General features: G+C 38.9%; 1 protein-coding gene across 2 annotated transcripts; it reads left to right on the forward strand.

The window, feature by feature from the left end:
- The first annotated feature begins 16 nt into the window (after positions 1-16).
- LOC145901899 (lysosomal cholesterol signaling protein-like) lies at positions 17-12075 on the forward strand. Of its 2 annotated transcripts, none has more exons than XM_082989709.1 (20): positions 17-188; positions 329-553; positions 658-781; positions 1063-1121; positions 1181-1331; positions 1703-1858; positions 2083-2302; positions 2625-2780; positions 3068-3151; positions 3849-3917; positions 4339-4448; positions 4803-4926; positions 5679-5853; positions 6776-6945; positions 7364-7524; positions 7968-8108; positions 9389-9510; positions 9907-10011; positions 10199-10361; positions 10875-12075. In XM_082989709.1, exons 1-20 carry the CDS (start codon positions 56-58, stop codon positions 11035-11037), a joined length of 2811 nt encoding a protein of 936 aa, XP_082845835.1. In that variant the 5' UTR covers positions 17-55; the 3' UTR covers positions 11038-12075. The 2 variants fall into 2 exon arrangements, with proteins under 2 accessions (XP_082845835.1, XP_082845836.1); XM_082989710.1 differs by having other exon boundaries at positions 5679-5844.
- The last annotated feature ends 227 nt before the right edge of the window (positions 12076-12302 follow it).

Here is a 12302-nt window from a genome sequence, read left to right on the forward strand (position 1 = left end):
TAATCATTCCAGTTGTAGATATATTTTTAGTCAATAGTTCCAATGAGTATTATCAATGCTTGCTGCACATCTCACCAATCTTTTCAATGCAATTTTTAATTGTTTTATGATCATTATCTTTGGGTATGCCGCTGGAAGGTTAAATATAATTACCCCAACACAAAGCCATGGTATTGGAAATTTTGTTGGTAAGTATATGCTAAGAAAATGCTATTTAAACTATACATGTCCATTGTCAACTCAAGACAGTATTCAAAAGAGTGTAGTTAAACTAAAAGATATTGTTCAAGAGATTTTGGTGTTTACCAACCCTATGTATTTTTAACAGGTGCATTCGCATTGCCTGGCATGCTTTTTAAGAGCATGGTTGAGCTCAATTTTGCAACAGTCAATTGGTCCCTGATGTTGGCAGTGTTGCTAGCAAAATCTGCAGTGTTTATATTGGTTCTTATCGTTGGACTTCTGGTTATGCGAAAGAAGGGAGTAGGAAGATCTGCACTCTATGCCATATTTGCAACACAAAGCAATGACTTTGCTTTGGGATATCCAATTAGTAAGCTTTACAATACACTTTTTAGATTGGTTTGATAAATCTGTTTCATTTTTAGCAAATTAGTTTGTCGGCCTATGCCCTAAATTATTATTGTACTTTTGCAGTTGTTGTCTTGTATAAATCCACATATCCCGAGTTTTTGCAATACATCTACCTTGTGGCTCCAATTTCATTGCTCGTTCTTAATCCCATTGGCTTCACATTGCTTGAAATTGACAAGTATTGGAAGTATGTATAATTTAGAACTTGCGCTGCAAGAACTTGTTTGACAAAAACCATTAAGTTGAGTATGTTAGAAAGCTCATGCTGTTGAAATAATTATACTTTCTTACTATGCTACTTAACTGGTAAATATTCTTGTCTTATGTTGGCAAAATGTCATGACTTTACTAAACCAGAAAAAGTATCCTAACATTATAAGTTTTGTGTGCACCATATGTTAAATCTAGTACAAGACTGACATATTTTTTCAGCATGTAGCTTGTAATAAAAAACACTTTTTATGAAAGGTCAAAGAGTGAAGTAGGAAGTGAAGTGTCCAATGGTTGTGGGGAGTGCCCCATCAATGGTAGCTTAATTTGGTTTTAAGTTTAACGTCTACCAGGTTAATGTTTGTCTTTTCTGAAGGTCAGTGTTCGACGCCAGTTCCCCAGCAACAAGCACCTGGCGGTCGCTTTAGATCTTTTAAGGGTGTCTTAAAAGTGGCGAAAGGTTTACTTTTCAACCCTATTGTGGTCATGGTTTTTGTTGGTTTGATTTTTCACTTTATATTCAATGGGTAGGTAAAGTTGTATTTTTGTGTGTTCTCCAATTCAGAGACTTTTTTTACATATCCTCTATCTAAAAACTTATTTTAGCCATACTATTTCAAAAAAGAATTTTTTGTGTGCCTCAAGCAAACAACATGAAATACTAAATTGTGCCAATTGGTTCCACTACCCCAAAGTTAAAAAACATTTGGCTAATTGGTTCCACTACCCCAAAATTACATTTGGCTAATGATAAATTTAAACAAGATGGATGCATACATAAATACCCTGAGTTTAATGATCTAAAAATGTGTTTGTGTATCTATGGGGTTAAGGCATGTATGTCGTTGAAAAACTATGGAATACTCAGTGCAATTGGACAATGTTTTATGCTATCCAGGAAACTTCCTATGTTGCTCAACGAAATTCTCACAACCTTGTCAAATGCCTTTTCTGCCACTGCCCTCTTTTATCTCGGAATAAGCATGGTGGGCAAATTGAGTAATGTCAAGGGAGTGGCATTGCTCATTCCTATTTCTCTCATTGCAGCCAAAATGTAAGTGCATTAAACAGCTTAATTCACCAATATACCAATTCATATCAACAAATGAAGCTGTGATATTTTTTGTGTGTTTAAGGTCATAGTGGTGCTTTGCAGCATCTCATAAAGTGTCAATAAAATTAGTATGATTAAAACCGAATACCAATAAATTATACATGATTGTTATTCAATCATCAAGAGACACTTTTTCAGAAGTTAAAATCATAACATTTCGGTAGATTGTTGCTTCCCATTCTCGTCCGAGAGTCAGTTTTCATCTTCAACGAGTTCATTCCCGTCACCAATCCCCACATTAACCACACCAGTGGAATCTTGCCATCCCTCACCAACACAAGTTACCTAAACAGTTTGGCTAACTTTGGATTTTTGTACGGGACCATCCCATCTGCCCCAACAGTCGTGATTTATGCAGCGAAATATGGACTGGAGGTGGATAGGGTGAGTATCATGTACTGGACTAGTGTCGAAGGAAGACATGTCTGTTGTATTTTCGTTTACTACATCTTGGAGATTTGTAAAAAGCTGAAAATATGGAAAAGGTTTTGAAAAATTGTTTAACAAAGCTGTGAAAAGGTGTTTTTAACACTGTAATATAAGTAGGTAATACTCATAGTGCATGTTTTTTAAAATGATCAAGTTTATAAAACATAGAAAAATTTAGAACATAGCATTAACTTTCTACAACACTATTACTAGGATAAATTAAATATTGAAGCACAAATTGACACAAACAAAAAAATAGATCAGGGATTTTTTTCAGCTTGCGAGTGGAATGGTGATATGCACAACCTTATCTGCACCCATTATGTACGTAAGTGCCTGGACTTTGACCATAACCTCGATGAAGTTGGAATATTACAAGGAACAAGTGGTGGTTGTAGACCAGGACGTCAGTGTAGTGGGAATGCTTTGTGCGGTAAGTGGTGGATAACTCCATTAATCCAAATCACCTTCACAATTTACAAAACTTTACCTTTCTGTCGTTTCAGCCCTATTATATTGTGGGAAAAACCTCCCCGCAAACTCTGTCCTCCGTTTGACGTTATTTATTGTATAAAATTTGTATGTAGCCAATAATATGATTTCTGTGGGCTGCGAACTGATGGTCACTGTTTCGACCTGTAAAGTCTCGTCAGTGCAGCCTGGTGTGCCTATAGACGATCTTCCCGAACTAACGGCAAACCGTTGCTTATTGTGTTTTAGTTGTGGTGCGTGGCCGTGTTTCTCATCACCAAGAAGTTTCAACGAATTCCCCATCTTGTTACACTCGTCCTAACCGCAACCATGGTAAACCCCGTTGCTTATTTGTGTGTGGGTTGAATGTTTTTAGCTGCTACAACGCGCTTGTGTCCTTATGTAACTCCGAGTGGGTGGTGCCAACCGCGTGCGATTGCGTTTTATCGCATAAATTGCCACTAAATATGCAATACAGTATAGCGTGGTCGTATTGCCTTTAATTGTCATGTTGTTATTTTATATGTGAAACTATCTCCTCTAAAAGACACGAGGCATTGGGGTTGTGTCAAAGGCAGAAACACCAGAGTAATATGGTTTTTCATATAATAATATCACCAAACCAACTAGGTTTGAGTTTCGAAATGCTAGGAATGCTGACGGCGACGCAAGACGTATATTTTATTCATGAGGAATCACCGCGTCACCGGCAATGAATTGTAGATCAACGTAAAACTGGGCGAAGCATTAAAATTTTATGTTCCGCTGTTTTGGCTGCCAAATCAGACCAATCGAATTTCCGGTACTGATTGTTCTATCGCGCTTACCAGTTTTTATAGCTGTATATGTTAAATACTATTGTCACACGAAATATACCGAACTGTACTGCTATTAATTCCCTTTTTTGCAAATGATGGCTTGCAATGATGGGGTTTACGTTTCACAGTTTGTCGTAAAGAATTACCGACATTTAATCGTAAATAATCGTGGAGCTTTGCATTGTTATTTACTCATGTTCTGTATGTTGCAGTTTTTAGCATCACTGATGACGGTAATCACTGGCGTGGTTGCTGGAGACACCCTCCCACCGCTCTCCATGGTAAGAAGCCACAACTAACAATATTTTAACGTATTCTAGACAGCCGACATGCTGCTAATAAACAAGCCGAACAATTTTATGCCTCGAAATGAGTCAGTTCCGAAAATAGAGTCGCGGTCCGAAATGGTACAGCTGTGATTTATTTGAATGCTATTATTTTGGGCCACACATTACAAAGTGTATGTTTACCACGGAAGTAGCATTCTTTATAGGCAGATCGTCACTGTAGAGTCTAACATTGTATGTACAGTTACTGCTGTTTTTCGCATTCCTGAACCGCATGTGCAAGCTTTAGAATAAACGGGCCTTCATAATCAAGGGAAGTAAGCTTTTCATAACCACAGCCAACAGTTCTGGCGCATTTCCAAATTCTTAGAAGAGTTGCCAATATATACGATGAATATCACTGCCTTCCCTACAGCACGTCATATTCTGTTTCCTCTATTTTGGCGTCACCAGCACCAGGCTTCTCACAGCCTCCCTAGCCGTATGCGTGATGTTGGTCAAGCGGTGTGGCGAAGCCACTGCATGGTAAGTACAACGCTGTATTGTTTTGGTGTAAGAAAAGCTCGCGTTTTGACTGCAACAGGTTTTTATTTCACAAGACAACTCGTGACTGTGCATCGCCTTAATGACTCACGCACATGCCGCCAATTAACGTTTTGCTTTATGCAGGAACTGCCCCAATTCAATGAAATATGCACCAGACGCAATTTTCCTAACGTGACTATTCGTGTGTATTCCACTATTGACGTGATATTTAAAATGCAAATCTGAATGCTGGCATATGTTTGTGGTAAATCCACCACAAGCATGTAAGAACAACGACATGTATATGCCCAACGATTAAAATTACATCTATCCTTATTATATATTCCTACGCAGGTCGTACCGCATGTACTTGATCTTCGGACCCCTCGTGTTGTCTGCAGTTCTTACCATCATAGTTGTATTTACGAGCAAAACTTCTCACGACATCGCTCCAGTGTTCCAACAGGGCTGGGTTGAGGTATGGACTTCCGACAGGCTATTGTTATAAGGCTAGTCTGTGTTCGCAAAAGTTGCGTTGTCATGCAGAGAAGTGCCCATTATCTGGAGCATTGAAGTGTAAATATTGACGCTGTTATGTTTCATAATAGGCCTTGGCTACGGAATCTATATCTTTTTGGTTTGATGTAACGTGTTTTACTCCTTGTACATTAGTTTAGAAAATGTTTATTGGTTGTATTGTTGCATTTTTTTTCAGTAACCAATCTCAACAGTTCGTCTGCGAGATAATCTGTTTAGTCCTCTACTATAGCGATACCGTATATTCCTGAGTATAGAAATGGAAAGCTTTATTTAGATATACTGTAATAGTATTTAATTTCAAACGCCGTACACCCGCCACTGTTCACAAATGTTTGCCTGTGACCATTGGATTTTGGTGATTTACAAAAGTGGAAGCCGAATTGCGTTGTTACTAAATTCCCCCATAAAAAATCAATAAGCATCTTGTTTTTTTTTGAAATTTCTTGGTTTAGTAAAATATTTTTGTTACACAACATCTCGTTTTTGAGAATTCGACATTGTTGTTTTATTTTCGGGTCGTTTTATCGATACGAGAAAGGCTCGAACAAATCTACCGAAATAATCGATTATTGTGGAATGCGTCACTGCCCGTATTCTGACATATCGTTAACGCGCTGTGACGCAATAATCTTCGTTTGGCAATTTAGGCATTTAAAGCTATTTTGACAAAAAGCAACGTGACTTTTTCAGGACTTAACGTCGTTTATCTGCCTCCTGGCGGCGCTGTTGGTGACGAGTGTTTTCCTGGTCCTGATCTTCAGAATCCCGAACATCTTTGATCGTCCTCGAAACTCCGATATGTCCGTGGGTTTGCTCCGATCTGAAGGTGAAGAAGAGGAGGAAGATGCCTCGGCAGGTGGGAGAGGTTTTGACTTTTTTTGGCTGTTTCTGGCGATGACGAATTAGTGGATATAGCTGTGGTGTATGGGAGATGGTTTGGATCTTCGAGTCACCATGCGCTCAAGCTAACGTTTAAAATGTTTAACGCAAGTTAAGGTTATTGGGCAGAATTTCAGCAAACTCGCCTGAAAACACAAACACCTTGAAATTTGTGAATAGTAAAAAATTTTCTGTAGTCAATCAATTTATCGACATTATGTCGTCACTAGTATGTAACACCATCCCGCTGTGGTGTCAGTCACAATATTAAGAGCAAGGAATTTTTATAGTATAAACCTCCATTGTTATTGACGACTTTTCTTCTTAATCGCCCTGTTGGTTGGTATAATAATGAAATACCAGCTGACGCTGGCAACAAGCCGATAACAGCTGCAGATCGGAGTCCGTTTTCACGGGACATTTCCGTCTATTGTTGGAAAGCAATTAGTCATTTCACTTTTTGTGCCTATAAGGTTGTACCGGTCGGCTCTATATGCATGGGCCTATACTGTAACATCCATTCTATTTGACTTATTCCTGTTCAGTATTTTCAGCTGCTTGCTTAACCCACAGCATTTTGAATATGAAAAAACGACCGCGAGCAAGAATGCACACAAATACAACTTTCACTGTTCGGTATTGACGATTTTACAGTTTTGCACTTGTTATGCTCAACAGCGCCACCGCAATGTCAATTAAATAAGTCTGTGACAACAACCACAACTTATGCGTGAAGCTGAGTTTGTGCTGTGATGGGTATTTGTTAACGACTGATGTTCCGAGTGTCGTTTAGAGAATTACAAAAAATGACGCATCAAGACATAAACTTCTCCGCCAAATCCTTGTACATTCTTCCATCTAGCATGGCTATCAGGGTAGTAAAGTGTATATGGTATATTTTCTTTTAGAGAGCAGCCAGCCTCTAATGTCCAGCACCGAACAACTTGACTCTGAACAACTTTTGTCCGAACAAGTGGCGGAATCTGAGGATCTGAAATGGTGGGAGAGGCACAACGCCGATCCTCAGATTACCAGACACATCGTACTTCTGGTGTTTCTCTGCGTTTCGCTCTTTATTGTGAGTATTCATTTTTGGGTACAAATGCCTTGAGATTTATTCTCGTTCATCACGAACGTGCTTCGTCTGGCGCGTGCATTGCTACCTACCCGCCTATCAACCCAAATCGCCATTATTACGCCACAATAAGTTTTGGTTAGTAACCGCCCCCTCTGGGGAACATTTCTGGATTTGCCACTGCGTCGCAGTATACTTGTTCTGTGATAAAATTATGCCGCTGCGCCTTTTTCGTTCTGAAGTTTTGTAAACTAAAACCACACATTCCAAATCACCACGTTTACAACATGCTGTTTCAAAAAAACTTATTAGCGCCGAATAGAATCAGATTTTTTGTCAGGTATACGATTTGAATTCCAGAAAATACTTTGCTATGTGCTGAAAGCTTATAAAATCTCTACCCATTGTTCCTACCTCGCAGGGAGTGATGTTGACTGGTTGGAGAGTGAGCGGCCACCTAGTGTCGGGAATATATTTTGAAATTTCCTTCCTTGACTCCGTGTTCAACTTCGGACAAGCTTTCTTCGTCTTCGTCATATTCGGTCTCGACTCGGATCTCATTCTTGATCCGTTCCTTCGAACGTAAGTCCACTTGTTGGTTGTTGCTTCATCTTTCATACCTCACTATCTTTGCGTTTACTGTTTAAGACCTTCTCGTCCTGAATTTGAGTTGGTTATTTCTGGTAGTTGTGAGCATTTAACGCTATGAAAATTGGGCATGTTAAATTATGCAATTTATTTAAAACATGCCTGTTACTATATGCAGACATTCTTCCGTATTATGTTGATAAGCCCTGTACTCACCCCACAAATAGATATACCTGTAATACACAATAGGAAAGCAGCCAGTTTTTTTTTGACATATCAAAATTCGAACGCTCGGGAAATTTCAACCCTGTTTAGCGGACGCTCCTATATTGTCTATTGTAGAGGTGTTTGTCTATTGAAGTTTAACTTCCATGTGGATTTAAATAGTCCAATCAAAACAAAGTATGATCGGTAACCGTAGCAACGACCAATCACAGGTGGCGAAAACTGGTGAAGGGCAACGAGGAGATCTCGCTTACTTCGCTTGAAGACGTTGACAAAGAAGTTTTGCGAAAGTGTTTTGTGTTTGTGAAACACCACCTAAAACACTGCAAGAAAGACGTACTCAGAAACTGTCGGTAAGTTTGTTGGCAGCGTATAATAATTTGAAATAGAACGTTTCAGATTGAAGTCTGCATGGTTAATTACGAAAATAGAAAAGGGTTCTCGTAAAGTTAAGAAACCAGTTTTATTGGAGATACGTCTTGTTTGTCACAGGGTGTCGATTTTTTATTGCGTGCCGAACATGGAATCGTAGTCTCGTAACCAACGCATGCGAAAGGCCTGGCGTAGTTTTCAATCAAAACATTGCATTTGCTGAATAGGTTGAATAAAAAAATTGCATGCAGTGGCCTGCTATGTCTTTTAGCGCCAGATTGAACAAAAAATGGTACTAGTTTCGTAACAGGGCACAATATGTTCGGTAACAATGCCACGCGTGTTCGGTTATAATGCTCCACTTTTGGAAACAATGGTCAGTTTAAGTCTAGCGCCGTTTTTCCCTGAACTTTAAAGAAAGTGTTGGTTTTACGACAAAAAAATAATAATGATTGCGTTTGTTTTGAGCTGTCTAAACAGACAAACATATTTCACGATAGGTTTTCCACGGAAAATAGAAGCTTTCCTGTCTTTATTTCTTTGGAAACATAACATAGTATCATATTGCTGTTACGGCGTAGCAAACGACAATATGACATTAAGCTTTTAACGCTACGTAACCAATCAGTGGAATGCGGTTGTTTAATAATGACCCAAAATACAAATTTCTCCCCAAATAATTATTTGCGATTTGCAATTTAACGACTCAGAAAACTGAGAAGACCGGCGTTAATGCTGCAGGATTTGCGTGATATGTTAGGCTTAATAGATTCACAAAAAGTATTATTATGTAGAAGAATATACAGTATAAGTAGTTCAATTTACATACTTTGTTTGATAACAATAGAGTTGTTCTGTTCGTAGTTCTGCATACCGGTAGTTTATCACATTGGCGTCCTGTGTCGAACACTTAGAATGGTGAAAAAGCAAAAATCGACGCCCTGGTCATACAATATTTGGCTATACGTGTTGTATTTATTACGAAACCTGTTGTATTTTGGTTTTCTTTCATCATCTTATGTAGAGTTACGTTGAATTAAGCTAAACTCAATTTGTAAAAGATGCTAAACTGTCATCTACTCACTTTTACCAAAAAGCCTAATTTACATACATTTTCCACCCACAAAGCATTTAAATTCTTTTATCTCCAACGCAACCAATCACTCAGCATATTTACCCTCTGAACAAATCCATTTCGATAAGTCTGATTTTTAGAATTTCCTACACACTTTTTGAATAGAGTGCAATATCTTTTTACCAGGCGAGGCATCCGTTCTTACAAATCTGTAACGAAAGGTTCTGATTTGTGTACTTGGTTGGTTGAGGTCGGTCTCGCATCGGACAGACAAGAGGCAGTTATATACGGTCGAGACCTCATGCTCGGTAACGTACAATAGGTTCTGTTTTTATTATTTTCTGTCAATTAGGTGACATTTGGTGGCATAAATGTCTTGTTTTCGTGGCAATATAATATTTCAAGCGGCCTAAGTAGCGTTTTTTACACCAAGCATGTACCACCGATGGAAGTGTACATTTTGTGGTAACTGATTATACTAAAAACCTCGTTGGGTACCCAATGATTGATGGTGGCTGAATAGTCACCTCAAAGTGGAAATCTTGTCGGCTGTATAGGTCACCATAGCTACACGGATGAGACCTACTAGGTCGAAACAGTGGCCCTGTCTGCAGCTCACTATAATATACACCATTTGACCGTATTGCTTATAAAAACTATACGTCCCACAGTAACTTGTGCGTAATACTGACTTGATCGCACAGGTCGTGTTTTGAAGCACATCACAAGCAAGCATTACTTCTACGATAAACATTATCTCTACCGGTTTGAGGATTACGGAAAACCGAAGACTCAAGACGACGTGCCAGGTATGATTTGACCAATCAATGCTCCCGCGTGCCTCGGTTTCCTGGCAACCGATTTATGTAATGGGACTGTGACTAATATTACTTTTGTGTTCTGTTTCCATGTTTGTTAGTGACAGAACTTTTTTGTTATTGAGAGTTAAATTTTTTGTTTTCTAAACATAATGTGTTTTCGATGCCTCATCTTTAGGCACATCGATGAGATCCGATACGTCCAGCGATTCGGATCTAAACGGGTTCCTCGCTTTCCGACCCTGCCCTCGGAGGGAATTTCAGTTCTCATTCGTTCGATTTCTCTCGGATGCAGATCTCAAATCCGCAACAGTAGCGTCGCCGGCGCGGAGACGCGCGAGGTGAGCATTTAATTCTTGATATTGGGACGAAACAATGCAAGTTATCTGGATGACGCAATTTATATTTGGTGAAACAGTGATTTCAGAGTAAAAGTGGTTGTGTGCCCGAATCTACCCTGCATGAAAGATCCACTAGGGTCAATAATTATGCATCGAAGTTTATTTTGGGAAAACGAAATTAATAATTTCGTCTTACCATCGACATCATGCAGATTGGGCCCTTGAATAGATTCATATTCTTAAATAGAACAGGCTTTAAATTCTGGTAAAACTAAAAATGGCACCCATACCGTATCACAGCGATTCGTAAGCCAGATCATTTGGCACCACTCCGATTTCTGTTGTGTTTTTAGATATTTTTCACTGCAGTGAAGTCTGTTTAACTTTTTTCACGACTTTACGGGTGCACCTGCGCCAATTTCCAACGTAAAGTTCTGACAACATTTCAAATGATCTGTATACCATCCCATCCTATACTTGGACCAGTGTGATATGTAATTTCTATGTGTACAGAGTAACCCATCATTCGGGCAATGCAGTTGAAAACGGGTCCCTGTTGCACGATCAACATTTTCTGCTGCAGGACGAAACGTCGATGTCGGAGGATCCGGAAGATGGCGCCCCTGTTATTCCCAAGTCGTCGCGAGAGGACGCAGCCATTCTTAACGACTGGTGAACAATTGAAACATGTACGCTTGTTTATGCGCTTGGGTTTTTGTGAATTAGCTGCAAGCTTCGGTACGGGGCGCTTGTTTAATTTTAGTCTGTGGCTTTAACTCACAGCCGCACAATTAATTGCGTAAATTTAGGGCTAGCAAATGTGTTCTGGTAACAAATGTGTTGGTATTTATCCGATTTTAAAGTGTGTTCGTCGTGTCGTTTCTATGCGTTCGTTCAATCATATTAACTGTGTGTCATCGAACCACTGCACTCACCTCTCTCAAACATAAACACATCGAAGTATTTTTATATTCAATCCATAATCATACCTTTGCGACATACGATCAAGTCAGTAGAATGCGAGTATTTCAAACATTAAAGCCTTAAACATCGTTTTTAGGGTTCTACAACTGTTCAAAGTATTGTACCGCTTGAATTTGGGTATTCAACGTTGTTGTTGTATTAGGTATAAACGTGTTCTGTTTAATATATGCTGGTTTGGTTGCGTATATAAAGGCACTGGTTACAGTATGGATACACCTTAGTACAATAGAATCTACCGTGCCACAAAATATCCCACGAGTTTGTTACGTTAGTTTCATAAAACACGAAAGTACTAATGTTCATCGCGCACCTTTTCAAACATATTTTTCCAGCTACCACATACAATAACCACTGATGGCATGATAAGTAGCTTTACATCTTGCATCAGACTACACAAACTTATTTTACGTATTTTACTGAAGCGAACTTGGTACTAATCGATGTTCTTTTGCGTCAAACAGTTGGTTACGTGTTTGTGACTACTTTTATAAAACTGGAAGTTTTTTGTTTCTTTTGTCTTTACGTAGGAATACGGACACACAAGTTTCTGGTATTAGAAAGTCCCATTTTTTGCTTTATTGTTTAATGCTTCTTTCTTGTTGTTATTTTCGCTTGTACGCTGCCTGTTTTACTGTGAAAGTCAGATTCGCCCGAGGTTCCAAGAGTTTTTGTTCTTCCCTGCGGGGAACTTTGTTTGCCGAGCGAACAATAAATGCCGTGGTTGAATTGATTTGTTGTGAAATGAGTAAAAGACATCACATATAAAACATGGTTTTCAATTTGAGAACAAAACCCTGTGTGAAACAAAACTCTTTGACAAAGATAAGGTATCGGTATCCAGAGCTTGGTAGCAAGCAGTGACTATTCTGAACCAGTCTACCAGAGCAATTTCCTGCTTTCACTCAGTGATTTTTTGTTGCTATATAACATCGTATCAAATAAAAGAAAGTCTATTTA

The sequence above is a fragment of the Ascidia mentula genome, chromosome 5 (genome assembly GCF_947561715.1).
Source record: "Ascidia mentula chromosome 5, kaAscMent1.1, whole genome shotgun sequence".
Taxonomy (NCBI): domain Eukaryota; kingdom Metazoa; phylum Chordata; class Ascidiacea; order Phlebobranchia; family Ascidiidae; genus Ascidia; species Ascidia mentula.